The sequence below is a fragment of the Perca fluviatilis genome, chromosome 10 (genome assembly GCF_010015445.1).
Source record: "Perca fluviatilis chromosome 10, GENO_Pfluv_1.0, whole genome shotgun sequence".
NCBI lineage: Eukaryota > Metazoa > Chordata > Actinopteri > Perciformes > Percidae > Perca > Perca fluviatilis.
Window position 1 is genome coordinate 21,647,034 of NC_053121.1, and position 19,292 is coordinate 21,666,325.

Genomic DNA, 19,292 nt, shown 5'->3' on the forward strand with positions numbered 1-19,292 from the left:
TAAGCAGAGTGGGGTTAGGGCCACGTTCAGACCATCAGTAGTCATGCATGACATAATGCATGGCTAACGCTAGCGCCCATGGGGGTGGCAACACATGGGGCTCCTGCAAAAATAATGCAGTTGTCTGGCAAAAAAGTTAAATCTGACTCTACGTTTTCTGCGAGCCACTGTGGCCAATCAGATGCATGCAAGCACACATTCCTGGTAGATAACTTTGTAGCGTGAATGCCCCATTTGTGCTGTTAACCTGGCAATCGTCGTAATCAAAGATAAAATAGCTGCAGCTGCGATAACTTTCCAGATTTGTAAAATCCTGTCTGTGAGTATGCAGTGTTATAGCGTCTAATAAGCCTTTAAACGCATTAATATGTTATTTAAACTGAACTTCCTGGATGTCTCACCAGTACCTTAAACGACACTCCCTCGTCAAAGTAATCCCTTACGCTGTTTTAACGCAGTGCTGTTTTCTGTCTGAATGCCTGCTTTTCTGTCTGAGGTGTTTTGTTTCTCATGACTAGCTGCTGAGAGAGGCATTAACACTGCTTATTTAACTTCCCCTCCACATTTTTTAACGTTGTCTGACACATTCCCCATTTAATAAAATTATCATTCCTTCCTCCCTTCAGCTTGTGACCAAGAAATCAATCCAGGTCTCAGTGTTTCCTCTGTGTTGACTTTGTAGTGGCGGCCCACCATGGCAAACTTTCTGCCGCCATCATATCAGAAATAGGGCTGTACAAAAAATGTAGTCGCAGTTGCCTTTTAAATTATCCTGCCGACATAATGCACATAGCCATGGCTGCTGCTCACATTGCAATTTAACAACAAGTAGAACTATTCAGAGGTTACTGGGCCCATCCAGTTTAACTCCACATACTGTTGTGTTGATGTACTGTAGTTTATTGTCAAAACGTTTGCTTTTTTCCGAATCGACTATATACTCTAAGTGTAGACCTGTTGTAGATGTTAAGTGCCCTATAGTTCCTCAAAAAATACAGTTCAATCACAACTGAAAATATGCCTCATTGTGTGTGAATAGAATTGAATAATAATATTTGTTTGTGTTGCAGCGAAGTGTCAGTTCCGTTTCATATGTAAAACATTTGCCGGCGGCAACACTGATCTTTAATGACTTTTCAAATGGTTAAAATTCTGCTCAAAGTAGCAGTCAAATATACATTTTGTTGTGACTGTTTTTCTTCCCAGCGGGCCTAGTACTTTTCACAGGAGGGCAATTTTAGGGTTGTTTGTCCTTGGAAGTCCTGGAAGTTGTTGTTGTCGCATCTGCTTCAGAGGAGGAGAATGAACGTCATGCACTTTTTAATCCGATTCTCTAGAGTGTCTAACAGAGACAAGTCAAGTGGACAAGTAACCTAATATAAAAAGTGGGGTTATGTGGCCATTATACTGTAAAAGGAGGATGGGGCAGAACAATCTGCATATGCCCTGAGCGGTTGGGAAAATATGGTACGGAGTAAAATGAAAGAATTTGAATGTTGTCATTAACACTTTGAGCAAAGCACTAAAGCTTAGCCAGCAGTTTAGATGTATTTATACTGTATATTGGGTAAACTAGATTTCTGGAACACAGCAATGATAGAGAAGAAGAGACTCTGAATTTTAGTTTAAAAAAGACACCTTTCAATCTACAAACCCCAATTCCAATGAAGTTGGGACGTTGTGTAAAACGTAAATAAAAACAGAATACAATGATTTGCAAATCCTTTTCAACCAAGATATTTAATGTTCAAACTCACAAACTTTATTGTTTTTTTGCAAATGTTCACTCATTTTAAATGTAATGCCTGCAACATATTTGGAGCATGTTTACCACTGTGTTTCATCACCTTTTCTTTTAACAACACTCAGTAAGCTTTTGGGAACTGAGGACTTATTGTTGTTGTTGAAGCTTTGTAGCTGGAATTCTTTCCCATTCTTGCTTGATGTACAGCTTCAGTTGCTCAACAGTCCAGGGTCTCCGTTGTTGTATTTTGCGCTTCATAATGCGCCACACATTTTCAATGAGAGACAGGTCTGGACAGCAGGCAGGCCAGTCTAGTACCCGCACTCTTTTACTACGAAGCCACGCTGTTGTAACACGTGGAGAATGTGGCTTGGCTTTGTCTTGCTGAAATAAGCAGGGACGTCCCTGAAAAAGACTTTGCTTGGATGGCAGCATATGTTGCTCCAAAACCTGAATGTACCTTTCAGCATTAATGGTGCCTTCACAGATGTGCAAGTTACCCATGCCATGGGTACTAACACACCCCCATACCATCACAGATGCTGGCTTTTGAACTGATAACAATCTGGATGGTCCTTTTCCTCTTTGGCCAAGAGGACATGATGTCCATGATTTCCAAAACAATTAGAAATGTGGACTCATCAGACCACAGCACACTTTTCCACTTTGCGTCAGTCCATCTCAGATGAGCTCAGGCCCAGAGAAGCCGGCGGAGTTTCTGGGTGTTGTTGATATATGGCTTTCCCTTTGCATGGTAGAGATTTAACTTGCGCTTATAGATGGAGCGATAAACTGTGTTAACTGACAATGGTTTTCCATAGTGTTTCTGAGCCAACATGGTAATATCCTTTACATAATGATGTTGGTTTTTAATGCACTGCCGCCTGAGGGATCGAAGGTCACGGGCATTCAATGTTGTTTTTCAGCCTTAGTGCATAGATTTCTCTAGATTCTCTGAATCCTTTCATGATATTATGGACTGTAGATGATGAATCCCTAAATTCCTTGCAATTGTATGTTGAGAAACATTGTTCTTAAACTGTTGGACTTATTTGCTGATGCAGTTGTTCACAGAGGGGTGAACCTCACCCCATCCTTGCTTGTGAACGGCTAAGCCTTTTGGGGATGCTCCTTTTATATATAACCAATCATGACCAATCAACCTGTTCACCTTTGGAAACAGGTGTTTTTTGAGCATTCCTCAACTTTCCCAGTCTTTTGTTGCCCCTGTCCCAGCTTTTTTGGAATGTGTTGCAGGCATCAAGTTCAAAATGAGTGAATATTTGCAAAAAAAAAAAAAAAGTTTATCAGTTTGAACATAGTAGTCTATTCTATTGAATATAGGTTGGAAAGGAGTTACAAAATCATTGTATTCTGTTTGTACTTACGTTTTCCACAATTTCCCAACTTCATTGGAATTGGGGTTTGTGCTTAAAACCTCTTCTAGCCCATTTCTTAGCAAATATCTTGTATTCTTCGCTGTAGCCTCCATATGTTTGTAAACATCAATATAAGAAATAGAAAAAAATACCTTGTCAGTTTATGGGATTGCTTCAATTATGTAGCATTAACTGATGTGCTGAGACCCAGAGTTGTACTAGTACACTGTAACTTTGCTGTTCAGTTGTTGTTAGGGAACACAGATGTTCGTTCAACTTATTTATTCATCAGCTTTAAAGTAAACATTGTTGACTGACTATGTTTCTAAGTCAGGTTCTAGGTGTTTCTGGGTAAATCTGTCCATACAGAGACTCATATAAACACACACAAATATATTCATGTTGAAACAGAAGATAAATGTTAAGAAAAGTGTATTGAAGAAAAGACATCAGTAATAATGTTAAGCATTTATAGAAACAAAAATCTATAGATAACAAGACAAATTAATATGCCGATGATGAATACTTATTAATATACAAGATTGACCTTTTGATGGTACAATGACTGACAATAAATATTTTACTTCAAGTAGTTAAGAAAAGTGAAGTCTGTGTGTATTGAATGTATGCTCACTATCCACATAATGCGGCAGGCATCTGATGCAGTCAGACTTTATTTGTATAGCACTTGCAGTGTTTCCCACAGATTAGAAAGCAATTTGTGGGGGGGGGGGTTACTTATTTTCATAACAATCAATTATCAAAAACTGAGGACACGCTGTTGGATGCTGTCCTCCTTTCCTACTTTAATGCCTAACGAATCTATCTCTTTCTCTCCCTGACCCTGTCTTTCACTGGTTGAAGCCTGAAAATATTGGAAACAAATTAATAACATAACTAATTACACTGGTCTGGTCTGGACTGTTGAGCTCTGTTTCAGACTGATACCTCTGGTTCAGGCTGGTCCTCATCCTCAACACCTGCCTTTTCAGTCGCGGAAAATACTTTTCAATACTAATCTGGATTGAAGCAGCAAACATACAGTGTAAGAGTAAAAAATGACATAACATTATTTATAATACGTTTATTTGATTCACAGCTGCTATATAGTGTTTTGACCTCGACAACCCAACTGCATTTTACCGCAAACTTGCGACTAGTTAACTTTCTAAAGCCGGCACAATCGCTTGTTTGCTAAGAGTCAGGTCGGTGACTGTGAATGTGTGATTGCGTAAAGGTGTTCATGAGATAGATACCAACTTATCGTGAACTTGTGAATTTCGCCAGCCTTTCCTTGATGGAGACCGACACTGTGTGCACAGTGGGCTCGATGGTGTTTTAAGCCTCCAACGTGGAAGGTGACGTGGGGGGCTAAAAACACCAAACACCGCACGGTGGGAGGGGCTGTGTGTGTGTGTGTGTGTGTGTGAGTGAGGAGACGGAGGAGAGCAGGAAAAGGAAATGCAGAAGAACGTGTTTTAAATAGCGTTTATTATATATATATATATATATGTATATATATATATATATATATATATATACATATATATATATATATATAAATAAAACTAAACGCAGTGTGCGGCGGCCGGTGTTGATAGTGAGGCGCACCGCCACACATTAGTCTGTGTGGGAAACACTGACTTGTAACACAAAGTGCTTCGCAGAATCCACACAAAGCGATCAGTTCTTTTTGTCAGTCAGAGTGAGTGCTCCTTCTAATATCTAATGTCAGCAAAACAATGTTGTTAGTGTAATTAAAGCTATTATATTGGGTTGCCTCTTAGCGAAATGCTCTGAGTGAATTTATGTTGGGCTTTTATTTAAAGGGTAAAACGGAAGAAGTAAAGCTGTAGCATTATGCGCTGCCATTGTCAATATCGGAGTTGTCTTGCCGAACCCAGTTCAATAAAGTGTTGCTTGATACTCAATACCTGGGGGGGTGGGGGGGATCAAATCCAATTTGACTGGCAATATTCTGAGTAGGGTACAGTCCTAATACATTTTATACGATGCATTTGAACAAATTGCAAACACACACCAACAAATCACTGGGCCATTCAAAATCTATGAAGAAACACATGTTTCCAATTATTACTTTTACTAGATCATCTGGGTCATCTGCCTAAAGAAAAGACATTATAGAAGGATTTTCCATATGTGCCCTCTGCCCACATTTTTAACCCCAAGCTCAGAAAAAGGACAAAAAGAGAGATGAATGGATAAACAAAAGCAGTGCGCTTTAAAAAGGAAACTTCTTTTCTCCTTCCTCTCTTCAGTGCAGGCATTCTGACTTTTTCACTCTGCACTTGGAGCTGAAATTCTGAAGCTTGCAGAAATGCTAATTTCACCTTGCAGCTAGAATATTAGCAACATAATTAGCAATACATAATTTGTATGCAAAGTACACTTTGAAAACATTTCTGAAGTTCATTATTTAATATAATAAAGACATAAATATAGGCAAACTGCATTGTTTCTACATATTTTACTTAACTTAATTACTTATTGTTAATAATAACTTTTAATAATAATTATGTTTTTAACCAGGATATTGTCTCACTGACATTACAAATTAATTTTACAGGAATGTCCTTGCCAAACCATCAGCAGCATATTGCAGTAGTGCTTTTAAAATAATACATATTTACACAATAACATTCAACACCTTTACAGAGCATGTTTAACTGTTGGCATGCATTGCACACTTGAAATAAATAAATGGACACAGATAAACCTGCTGCAAATGTTTTCATTGTGCATCAGTGAGTCGAGAAAAGAAACACTGAGAGCATTCTTTTTGTGATGTTATTATGTCTGTGAATATGATTAGATTTTTTTTTCATTCGAGCCAGCATGGCATTTTACAGTTCATTACCATTGTTTAAATCCACTAGGACCTACAGTATTTTAGTTTTGAAAGGGTTGTATAATTTGTCAGATGGCTCCACTGTGAAACCATTCAACAGAACTACACTTGGTTACATAAAACCATCTTTTATACAGATTTACAAAGCCTGGTTTGTTCTTTGGATATGCAAAGCAACTGCCCTGACTTGCTAATGGCGAAGCCCTTTTCCACTATATTAAATATGGATTGCCCTGGTTGTCTTTTCTTCTACAAAAGAAAAACGTATTCTCTCTTTTCCTCTTCTTTTTTTCTGTTGTCCTCAGGATGAGAAAAACCAAGTGCTGATGACCAACGCTTGGCTGCAGCTGGTGAGTCAAAGTTTGAGAAGGTCACATTATCTATTTTATGTGTTTTATTTTTGGTTTATTACACAATTATCTCTTCTAATGACACTGTGACTGTTTCTGAAATTACTAGCACCACTACATTAAGTGCTTGTTGATGATATCAAATTTTAACCATGCCCATCCAGATTTGCAATTTATTTCCTGGATTATTTCTTTGTCCTTACTCACAGTCTGAAAGAAATATTAATAATCTAATATTTCCTGTATATCCAGTTGGTATTAGTGTTAGCTCCTCCATCTAAGTATTTTTTAAGCTATTTGCAATTATTTTCAGAGCTCACAGTTTAACGGAGCACTCATCTTCAATACTGGAACTCAGCCAACAGTTGCTGACCGTGTGTGAAATAGAGACAGTGGTTTTGTGTGTGTCCGTGTTCAATGCTGGCATCAGCATACTCAAGAAAACATCACTTTAGGCAGATTGTCAAGCAGAAAGTGAAAAAAGAAGAGGAGGAGGATTAAGTGCCAGTCAACTTGATAGTTAATGGATTTAATGCCAACAGGCAAAAATTTCCACAGACATTTTCAAAGCCTCGGGCCAAACTATTCTGTGCGACAGTTTCAAGTAGGACCCAGTTTGCTTGGTGCTTACTGTTTAATAAAGTAAAAATCCTGACTTCTGCTTTGGTTAGACGGGGTGGCCTGAAATAAATAACACATTCTCATGAAGCAGAGAGAAGAACTGTCTCTAGGTCATTATCTGATAGTGTTTCCATTTTATAGCTTAATAATGTAGATAGTAGGCTGTAAATGGTGATAGACTGTTACATTGTTTAAGCCATCAGGTGTGCCTGCATGGTTAGAATTGCTGTTTAATTTTGAAAACCGTAATACTGCAAGAATCGTTTTACCCCTCCATTGTCATTCCCATTTTGGCAAGATACAGCCCTTCTTATTTCTCTTAAATGTGCCATTAACTTGTAAAAGTTCAATTAGATTAGTTCAACTAGCCATTGCACATTACTACATGCAGTGAGTTATTGCAACTATGTAAAATTGATTTTAAGATCATCTTAAAGTTTAGTGAAATTTAGTGAAAATCTCTCTCTCTCTCTCTCTCTCTCTCTCTCTCTCTCTCTCTCTCTTTCTGTTTACAGTACTGGACAGACATCTACCTTAGCTGGAATCCAGAAAACTACCCCGGTGTCCAGAACCTACGATTCCCTTCAGACCAGATCTGGACCCCTGACATCCTCCTTTACAACAGGTCAGAGCTGCTTCCTGCTCATAACCACCTTTCTTAAAGCAGCAATATTTGTCATAATTTGTTTTATAGTGAGTTTAACAACTTTACTGGTAGTTCACTGAGTGAATAGTGAACTGTTGTGACCTTTTCATTTACTTTTTAAAAGTTTTGTTTTTTTAGTTTAATTTCATTTTTGTTGTTGTTGTTGTCAAACTTGATAAAATAGGTGTTATAATCCACCATTATCAGTCCAGCAGATAAACACACCTGGCATGTTTTCTTACTATTTTTATTATTGGTTGTCAGTGATTAAAATATCACTCTAATCCTTAATGCACCTCTGTTTTATTGATTCAGTTTTTAATCCCCAAAAACCAAAGTAGTGTCAGAGGAACTTTAAGCCAATGTGATAAGATCACACCAAACCAAACACAAAACCAAGTGACGCAGTTAGCAGGAGGAGATGGGTCGCTTTAAAAACTTTGAAAACTGCATTTAATTGACTATGACTTTCCCACTGATGGGAATTTGCTCCAAAAGCTTTCTTTTAGAAAAGAAAAATATTTATTAATAAAACAACCATTTTGACAATTCATTTGCTTTATTGAAATAGAATTAACAAATGGTGTTACACTCCTCCAATCATCAATCATTGACAGAATATCAACAGTCTCAATTCAAACTGTCGTTCAGTCTTCTTAGGATGCAGTGCAGTGGCTGACAAAGGCTGTTGATCTCCTTGATGATTTAATTTGGACTTGCTTGTTAATAATAAAGAAACTAGTGTCAAGAAAGGTGATAAAGAGCTATTGATGTCAACATGCTGCAGGTCATTTCTCATTACATTAAAACAAAGAATTCTGTTGTTTGAAAGAATTAACCAGACATACTGGTTGAGGCCCATATTTTAATAACTGAGCTTGGCTCATTGCATTTTTTGATTCAGGTCAGGCTGTATCCACTGTTGTTCATGCTTCTTTGCGAGGCTTCTCAGGTCAATTTGAAATGTAGGCCAGTTGTTTTTCTCCAGAACAACTAATTGCATTGCGTTTGCATGCTTGAGTGAGAGACGGATGATCGGGTCTGAGACCCGTGAGGGGGAAGAAATACGAAGAGGATTCAGTCACAAACAGAGAGACAATGACACAGATACAATGAGTTGAGAAGCTTGTAAAACAGAAGATTTGATAGATTTGAACAGATAAAGTGAGGTCAAGAGAGACAGACAGCTTTGCAGTTGATGTTGATCACCCATTTTACTGAGTTAATGGAGAAAATGACCATATTTCCCCCCAATACACACACACACACACACACACACACACACACACACACACACACGCACGCACATCACAGGGAATACGAGGACAAAACAAAGGTTTGGGAGTATTAACCCAAATTTTAAAAGCTCAGCTTTCAGACCTGCCAGGATTACCCATCCTAATCTCCCTTTCTCTCTGCCTTTTACCCTCTGCCTCCACTCCTCCCTCTCTACCTCTATCACACATCCCGTCTTTTCTCTCATCTCATTCAAATTGTGTCTTCTTCTGTCTCTCTTTCATAACTCACTGTCTCACTATAATTCATTCTATTCAATCAACTCTTTCTCTCCATTTTTTCCGTTCCCTGCCTTCACTGACTCCTCTTTATAAATCATCCCAGCTACCTGTCTCTGTCTGTCAAAGTGTCAGCATCTTACTCTCCCCCTTTTCTCAGTCTACCTATTTGTGGCTTGCTAGTTTGTCGGCTGCTTTCTCTTGTGCTGTGTTTTACTATGCTAACTGCTCAAATCTGTTCACACATGAAAACAACAACTACGTTTTCTAAAAATAGCTACAGACACAGAAATGGCACATACTAAGGAAAGCTCATTGTGGCACTGGCTCTGGTGGTTGTAATTCTGCACCAAGGCTGAATTTCGGGAAAGATACTTCAGATACAGTATTAGGGGACCACTAAGATCTATATAAAAACATCCAAAGAGCACTGTGTCATGGGACCTTTAAGTACTGAACAGGACTAAGAGTCTACAGCAATACAGTCTAAGTTGCCTAAACTCTTTTTAGAAGCCAGGTTTGAAAACAAAAAAATGTATTCATTATAACTTGTTGAAAACAGCCATAATTGTCTGCCTTAGTTTGGTAACTGAAAAAAACTCAGTGTTGATGTTGCTGGTTTTCAGGCTAAGACTATTGCTTAGCTCATTGAAGTCAGAATAGATTACCTGTATAGTGAAGCTGAAGTGGAAGATTCAGTTTACAGCCGAGCTGGAAGGTTTACGCAACCTCTGAGGGAAGAGTTTACAGTTTTCAGCAATAATATGCTAGATACACACAAACACATGCACACCACACATTAAAGCTCTCATCTCATTACATAATGCACAGTAAATATCTGTGAACACACATGCACACTAGTTGCAAACAGACGCACACTCTTGACATAACACACGTCATTACACAGTGGGCCGTAAGTGCGCAACCAAAAAAACACGCTAGTCTTACTGTGTTGAATAGCAGATGAATGCAGGCATACCCGTCGCTATGGGCGGGCCATAGGGGGCCGGGCCCGCCCCCAAAAATGCTTGTGCCCCCCCACTTGAGGCACAGATCTCTTAAAAAAATTACTTTAATTTTATATTATCATAGTTGCTAATTTTGTGTTGCATTAATGTTGCATTCTTTATCATTAAAACATTATAAATATAAATAAACAATGGTGTGATTTTTGTTTGATTGATGGGAATCTACACTGCAACAGCCTATCACGGCCTTACTAAAAGAAAGTTAGGCTACCGACGTGACGTAGCCTACGTCAGTGTAGCTGCTCAACAGTTACCGCACATTTTTGAAAGCTGGATGAGTTTTCGCCGGCTTACTCGCTTCAGTTCGTCATGGATATCCGTAAGTGGTTGAAAAGCCTACCAACATTCTCCTCTGCCAAATTGGATACGGCACCAACGCCTCCTGATGTTGTCGTTGGAGAAGGAGCCCCTGGACGACAGTCTGAGTCTGATGCTAGTAGCTCCGTGGAGCCCGACCCTGGGCCTGGCAGGACCTGCAGTCCAAGTGCAACTGTGACTGGGGCAGCATTTGGGCCACAACTAACTGTTGAATCAGGGGGTGTGACGGAGAAACCCAAACAGGTTGTGTTGAGGAAATATCCAGTCAAAATGTTTGGTTAAAAAAAAAAACGTAGCTGTAGCTGGTATTTGAACAGGGACTGGCTTGCGTAGGCTACTCGGTGGAAAAGGACTCCGCATTTTGTTATGCCTGCAGGAAATTCACATCTGTATCATCGGACGCGACCTTCTTCATTAAGGGGTTTAAGATTTACAGACAAGGGCTTAAATAAGCATGCAGCTTCAAATGACAGGAGGGACTGGAGAGAGGACATGCTGCCTCCACTCAAAGTACCGGTAGGTTCGAAGTCTGTGTGTGTGTGTGTGTGTGTGTGTGTGTGTGTGTGTGTGTGTGTGTGTGTGTGTGTGTGTGTGTGTGTGTGTGTGTGTGTGTGTGTGTGTGTGTGTGTGTGTGTGTGTCTCATGGCACATGCATAGCAATGCATATCCTTCTATTGACTGCTTTAAAATGCAATGTTTGAGAGATGCTTCTGGTGTTACATCTAATATGTTGTATAGTCAAGTGTTTTATGGATATTCATAACATTGCTTCTATGTAATGTGTTGTAGGCTATATAGGCTACCTGGTCATATTGCTGTTGGTTATGTTTAACGTGATGATTACGTGCGAATAGTATAACAAGAGTATATGATTATTATACATATACGTACTGTACGCCAATAATAATTGTGCCCCCCCATGTATTTCATGTGCCCCCCTTAAGACTGAGGTCTAGCAACGGGTCTGAATGCAGGCTTATTAGCATGCAGCTCAGCAAGAGCTCGCCATCAATCCATTTGTTCATTTTTATTGTTTTAATATGAAGTTAATGATGTTTTGGAGTGTCAAGGTCAGATGCCATCTCAATATGTAATGTGTTCAAGAAAGGAAGAGTGAGATTAAAAAAAAAAAATCTGCTATTGTCTGTAGTGAGTCACTTAGCTCATATTATCCCAGTGGGGAATCTCTCACATTTCTCTCAAATTGCTTGAGAGATATGCATATTTTAAGATCAATTGTGCTTACACTGTTTCACGCATGGATAATCTGTGAGACATGGATTTACCATCCAGCCCATATCCATGCATACTCCCTGGGAAAAATATTTTGTTGTTCACCATATTTGCAAATATTTTGTTGTGATTGACAGCTGGCATCTTCCATGGCTCAGTACTGCTTACAGTTTTTTACAATTGCTTACACACTAAAATTAAAACTTTCCCACAATTAGCAAAACCTTACACTCAAGGAGCAAAACACTAGCCTAGATTTGCACAACTGTAAGCACATTGTCAGCTTCACACTTTTTGCAAAACATTACACACAGTGATTGCAAAACACTAAACACACTTGTATGCATTTGACACAGACATTTATCATGATGTAATTTCCTTACAATTTCAAAGCAAAGGCTTTCAAATGAACACACACATGAACCAATTGGTTAAACACAGCCACCAGGTATGCAAACACATGATTGCTTATAGTTTTTTCCAACTGCTTACACACAAAATCTTTTCATGTCACACGATTTTTGAAACCTCTCACTCACACAAAACTACACAGCAAATCTCCAAAACCATAAACTATTTCTCAGCCTTTCACTCAGTTTTCAATTGCATAAAACACTTTTTTCAAAACATTAAACACAATTCTCTACCTAAGACACAAAAATCTAACAAGAAGTGACTTGCTATCCATTTCTAACCACAACCAATCAAAATGCTACACTTATTTACCAGGGCGCACACACACACACTCCTCACATGTGCAAACACATTATGTCATAACTGAACACTAACCAATCATTGCTTTAGTATAGGCCTATACATAGGTCAAAGGTCAGATTACCTGTTTGGAACAATGGATGCCAACAATAGACAGAGAGCAAGAGGAGGAGGAGGAGGGAGAGACAGGGGATAACGAGGAGGAGGAGGAGGGAAGAAGAGTAAGAAGGAGAGCCATTTCTGATGAGATCAGGGAGAGAAGCCCATCTTGAGTAGCTTTACAGTGGCGTCCATACTGCATGCAACTATCTAATGACTATTTCAGCATTACAAATCAATCAGACTTTGTTGTGCACAAAGTGCATACAATTCTGTCCCCCCCCCCGCCCACACACAAGCATGCACAAACACTCACAACACACACACACACACACACACATATATATTCTTTATTCTAAAAATGATACCTTTGGTTTACATATGTTTATACTTTTTTTTTCTTGTTTCATGCTACTGTATACAACACTGGGCTACTCTTACAGACGTAATGTTTTGCCCAATACATATTTTCTGTTTTACTGTAACATTACATTGTTTTTTACAGTGCACTTTTCAACCACTTTCAGCAGACTACTTTCTCTCTAGAACATTGTAGATATAAGCCTATGAAAGACAAAAGAGCTTTAGATTTAGAACAACAGTGTGTACATGGTATATCCAAAAATTTACTATTATGAAAAAAGTGTTTGCCATTTGATGCAAATGCTTCATTTTGAGATGTGTTTATGGTATTTTGAATGCAGTGTTTCATTTTGAAGGAGATGTGAGGCATTTTGCATTTTGTGTGTGCAGTTTTGGGAATTGTGTGTAGAGTTTTGAAAAAAGGAGACATAGTTTTGAAAATGTGTGTAAGCAGTTGGAAAAAACTGTAATTGTAGACACACCAATCAGGTTTAAGCACAATATAAAATGCAGCAGGTAAGTTCACCTGCCTTCAACCAAAATGGAAGGAGTCAGAAGAAGAAGACAGAGAGTGAGAGGGGGAATCCACAGAGGAGGAGAAGGAGGTAGAGGAAGAGGCCCAGCCAGAGGTAGAGGCTGAGGTGGATGTAGAGGAAGAGGTAGAGGAAAGGGGAGAGGGAGAGGGAGAGGAAGACCTGAAGCTGGAGAATATTCTCAAAGAAGAAGAGGAACAAATTTATCAAATGAAAGTCGTGCAACACTAGCGGACCATGTTGTGAACCACAGATTGACGCTGAGGGAGGCTGGACTAAGAGTTCAGCCAAATCTTAGTAGATATACAGCGGCATCTGTCATAAGGACATTTCGACAAGGAAACGGGTAAAAGAAAATCTGTCTACAGTTACAGTAATCAGCTGCTCATTGTATGCACCATATCAGCACTTTTGATACCCCTCCCTGTGACATTTGAGGATTGAGGGTCGAGAACGACAAGGAGGAAGGTGGCCCTTATTCACGCGAGGGTTTACGATCTCCGGCCCCAGGCTCAGGTACCCCTCATTGAGGCCATGGAGGACGCCTGTGACCAAGTCGACACCGCAGCTGTGCAAGGATGGATTCGACATTCAAGACGGTTGTCTTGCCAATGAGGATATTGCTTGTGATGTTGATGAAATTCTCTGGCCAGATCCAGCTAGGTGAAGAGATAATGTCTAGTGTACTTTGTCAGATCATTTTTTTGTTTGATGTTGTTTTTTTGTGATTGAACTTATTGTAAATTTCTCTATGTACTTCATTTACAGTGTGTATCTGGTTAAAACTTAATTAAGTCAAATGAAAAGTGTGTGTTTCATATGGTAACAAAATATGTTTTTATAAATTAGTGTATAGTTTTTGCAAGAGTGTTTCATTTTGCAAAGGTGTTCTGCTAATTGGGTGTGTGGTTGTGCTAATTGTGTGTAGTGTTTTGAAAAAGACTGTCCCTGTTTTCAAAATTGTGCTTAAGCAATTGAAAAAAACTGTAAACATATATATTTTTAAACTCAGCTCATGAAAACGGAACCTTCCAATAAACAATTCAAGATATTGGTCTATTTGATATAGAGAAGTTAAATATTTTATTATTCATAAGAAGGTTATGACAAGAGGACAAATGCACGTGTCCTCCACTGAGACAGAGATGCATGTTTACGATGAAGCTCCTCCACTTCACTGATGAGAACCAACTGTAAACTTTATGTTGGCTCCGGCTCGTCTGGGGTGTGTGTGTGTGTGTGTGTGTGTGTGTGTGTGTGTGTGTGTGTGTGTGTGTGTGTGTGTGTGTGTGTGTGTGTGTGCGTGCGTGTGTGTGTGTGTGTGTGTGTGATTGATGATAGTGTTTGGAAAAAGAATATCCAGATCTAAAACAGCTATGTAAGCCATTGACCTTCTCTCTCATTAGAGGGATAAGTCAATGGTCTCACTTGACTGGAGATCAATGAAGCACATGAAGGACGTCCAACTCAGGTAAAACACAGACAGAATCCTAATTCTGCCAGCAGGGACGGTAGATGTACAACCAGGCATTGCGACAGGCCATGAAGATGAAAGGGAAATTAATTGAATAAAGGGATAGTCGAAGGGATTTTTGGTTTTCTTTTAGATGGGTGGATGGTTGAATAAATGGATAAATGGATGGATTTGTTGACATTTCTATGACTAATTAAATAGAAAAATACTCTGGAAATAAAATACAATATGCAATGTTTTTAGGTGCATGTTTTTAAAGTGCATTTTTTTGTGGAACAAGGTTTGTAAAGACCCTCCAAATAAGATCTGACAGTAAAAATACTTGGAAATTGGAATTGGAAACAGACTAGTGAGCTGATATCAGCATGATTAGCAAGAGCCTGCACTATTTGTATGTTTGTGTGCACAAAGATGTACTAAAGTGCATACTGGGGGTATCAAGTGTCAGTACCTAATAATAATAATATTCATGTTCACTTTTAATTAATAACATAACATTATTTTACATGCTGGAGTTTTCACAAAAAAGTATTTAATCTTACAACAATTCACATATCATTATCCCAACATAATGATTCCAATGACAATGAAGTAATCCATTCGCCATGGCTCTACAGGAATATTCATCCCACGGAAATATACTGTACTTCTTGCCTGCAGCTTCCTTGACCAGCTAACCACTTAGCCTACAGGCTGTCAAACAGAATGTTTAATGCCAGCACCCCCTGAGGCTGTTTAGTTGAATGCTATGTTCTTGGGATATGACATAATGAACATGGATGGATAGGTCTTTGCTTAATGCAGGGATGAGTAGGCGCTGACTATATGTAGCTCTCAACTGTGTATGACTAAAAGCTTCAGGGAAGGTGTTTTCTCCTTCGGAGCAATACCAATTCTTTCTGATTTGACAAGTTCAGAACTACTGTTTGCAAAGAAACAATGCCCAAGCTAATAGTGTTCTGTAGTACTCCTTGTTGCTCTTTCATGCTGTGCAACCTGATGGCAGGCATCAACAAAATGCATGCAAGTTAAATATTGACTTTAAAGGAACATAATATTGGTATATTACATTTGATTTCTTAGTCTGGCATTGAGATCTCTCCTTAAAGATCAGTGCATTATTTATTCCATCCGGCACTGATCTCTTTCTGCTTCAAAAAGACACGCTTTGCTTTATGGCTTCCTCTTTTTTGTCGTGTGCGTGTGCGTGTGCGTGTGCGTGTGTGTGTGTGTGTGTGTGTGTGTGGTGTGCGCGCAGCAGCGTTAGTGAGAAGAAAGCTTTGGTGACTCATGTCCCATGGTGCAGGAACCTGTCACTGCCACCATTATCATTGTCAGTCGGTCTCTGTTTCCACCTTGCCCAACTCTCACATGTCCACAGTACTCTTTCTCTGGTGTGGTCCCGTTCTCCCAGGGCTATCACTTGTCCAGTTGTATGCATATTTCAGGTTTTAAATGAGTCGTAACATCAATGATTTAGATGAAACAATTGTTTTCAGGACATTTTCTGAAGCAAGCTACAATAAAGTAAATATATTTTGAAACAGTACATGAAACAAGCTCTAATTCTTTTTTTAGATAACTTTAAATATCTTGCTTTGTCTCTCTTTTTCTGCACATATACAACTTGTACTGTATGTACTCTCCAATACACACATACAGTCCAGGTTATGCTCTGCTGTGATGTATTTAAGGGCTGATTGCAGGAAAGCGCACACCTTCAGATGAAGTAAGGCCAAATCTTGAATAATTCATCACATAACTCCGCCTTGGCCAACCCACACATTCCTCCCCCAGCACCTGGAGCCACAGCTGATAGCAACCTGCACACAGAAGAGAAATAAATTACCACACATAAGCCCCTGAAAAAAGATAAATCACTCAATCTTGAGCAAAGGCAGTGACAAATAAAACGGGTCCATCTACAAATTCTGTTAAGATGCTTGCCACGTTCTTTTGTCAGGGCTGAATGAGACTCCAGACACACTGGCGTTATCTCTCTCGCTGGGGATTGCATTGTGTTTGTGTGTGTGTGTATGTGTGTGTTGAGTTGTGTGTGCATGTATAGGTGTATTGTGTGTGCCTTTATGCCATATATGTATATAGAGTTCAGTGTTTGGGTTTTAGTTCTAAGTTGGTGTGGATTGTAAAGTGAAAAGGACTGTCAGCTGTTCAATGGGCTTTTGTATTTTGAATGGCCTACGATGACAAATGCAGGACTTTACTGATAGGAGTGTGTGTGTGTGTGTGTGTGTGTGTGTGTGTGTGTGTGTGTGTGTGTGTGTGTGTGTGTGTGTGTGTCTGTCTGTGTGCGCGCCCCTGCGCGTTTGCGTACATGCGTGTGTTATGGACATTTCATGGAATGATATACACTAATATTTTTCATTCTTTCCAACTAACTTCAAATGACAGCAAGCCTAACAGAAAGGGGTAGTGCCCTTTTTGTCCCAATTTGTTCTCTACAATATCTGTTGTTTCCTTTTTTCTTCATGCAGTGTTTGTGTAGGGTTGGCATTTTTATTCTACTGCCATTTGCTACTGCCTAAGGCTGTCCGTTCAAATGTTAAGACACTTATAGCAATAATATGAACGGGTAAATGGATTAAATGCTACTGATTGGTTGCCTTCTTGTTTTCAATTTCATTATATTCACTATGTTCAAAGGGATTCTTTCTTTTAGTACTTTTTGGACTAAAATGTGTTTACACATTTTTCAAAATCCAAAACCATTTAGTTCAAAGTAATGTGGAGATTTTATAAATGCTCTCCCTAAATGATTTTGTATATGACTATCGTGTGGAGGTTTTCAATTACCTCCATGCAGACTGACAACAAGTGAGAAAAACAATCAGTAAACTGTCTTCTGTGTGAACAACTGAGAGAAAATATAAAACCCACTGTCTGGCTGATGAAAATAGATAAAGAGAAACTGGTTATGCAACTGTAAATGGGGGGCATGTAAATCCAGATGACTAAGGCATTCAATTAAATAACATTAGTTTATCTGTTAGAGATAAAAGGATAATCCAAAACAAATATAGCACAATGACAAATTGTATTCTCTATATTTTGCTTTCATAGTTTTTCTGTTCTAAACTGATCTTATTCTCTTAAGCTGCCTGCATAATAACTCCTTCCAGCTAGTTTCTACAGTGGAGAATCAATTTGTATGAACAGGATTTTGGCCGTATACTGTATAAGGAAACAAAACAAGACACTGAGTTCAGACTTTGCCTCTGGCACTTTATTCAAGAGTTCACACTCTCGCCGACACCAGATGAGCTACTCTTTAATTCTTAATTAGAGTTCAACTGGAGTGCCAGAGCCAAAAGTGGGTCTAAAGTAAGGTGTCTAGGGAATGTCTTGGTAGTTGGTAGAGAACCGAAACAGAGCCAAAAGAGAGTTAATGTTAGACTTACAGTACATTCATTAGGTAGCCAAAAACACGACTCAAAATGAATGAAAACGTTGCTCCGTAACTGCTGGCTGTGTAAATAAACAACTGTTGACTAACTAGTTAGCCATATTAACTTGAAAGGTGATGATATGTCAATGTTGTGTTCAATAAAAAAAAAAAAATTAAAAATGCAATAAAAAGATTTCGGCAAAATAGAGCTTTAGCTCACAGCAAGATGATGAAATGTTTCGAAAGGTGCACACACCTTACTCTCTCTTATTCTCTCCCCAGTGCGGACGAGCGGTTTGACGCCACCTTCCACACCAACGTACTGGTGAATGCGTCAGGTTACTGCCAGTACATCCCCCCTGGGATCTTGAAGAGCACCTGCTACATTGACGTGCGTTGGTTCCCCTTTGACGTCCAAAAGTGCGACTTGAAGTTTGGCTCCTGGACGCACAATGGCTGGCTGCTGGACCTCCAGATGCTGGATGTGGACACATCCACCTATATACCCAACGGGGAGTGGGACCTTGTGGGTAAGAGAGATGCACTGTTTTCGCTGTATTTGACAATCCATTGTAATTGTATAATACAATAAGTATATTTTAACATAAAACAGTTTTCTCAGGTGGTTAAAAATGTTTGGCTGCTGTATAGCCTATGCAATAAAAAGTGGGACACTCCCTCACTAGATTACTTGAGTCACTATTTTCCATGATTTTAATAATTGAAAAAATATTCAAACATAACTGACCAGGACAATGCTTTACAGGCTATAGAGTAAAATACATATGGATCCATAAATAACCTCTCTTCATTTGTGCTCCCTCCTTATTACACCGGGATCAGGCCTCGCAAACTTCCTGTGTCCAAAGTCTTTTTATATAAAAGATTTCTTGATGGGACATCATTTGGATGGTTGGAGCTGGATGAACTGGAAAGGGAAGAATTTTTGGAAGACCTCCCAAGTGGGGTGTTTCCAGCTAGAACAGAGCTGCAGCAGATCC

General features: G+C 39.1%; 1 protein-coding gene across 1 annotated transcript in view; it reads left to right on the forward strand.

The window, feature by feature from the left end:
- The window catches only part of LOC120566695 (neuronal acetylcholine receptor subunit alpha-7-like), a 43,108-nt gene that overhangs the window by 17,281 nt on the left and 6,535 nt on the right, over positions 1-19,292 (forward strand). The window contains exons 3-5 of the mRNA XM_039813283.1: positions 6,298-6,342; positions 7,479-7,588; positions 18,574-18,821. Of these exons, the coding sequence (XP_039669217.1) occupies positions 6,298-6,342; positions 7,479-7,588; positions 18,574-18,821 (403 nt within the window). The remainder of the gene's footprint in view (positions 1-6,297; positions 6,343-7,478; positions 7,589-18,573; positions 18,822-19,292) is intronic.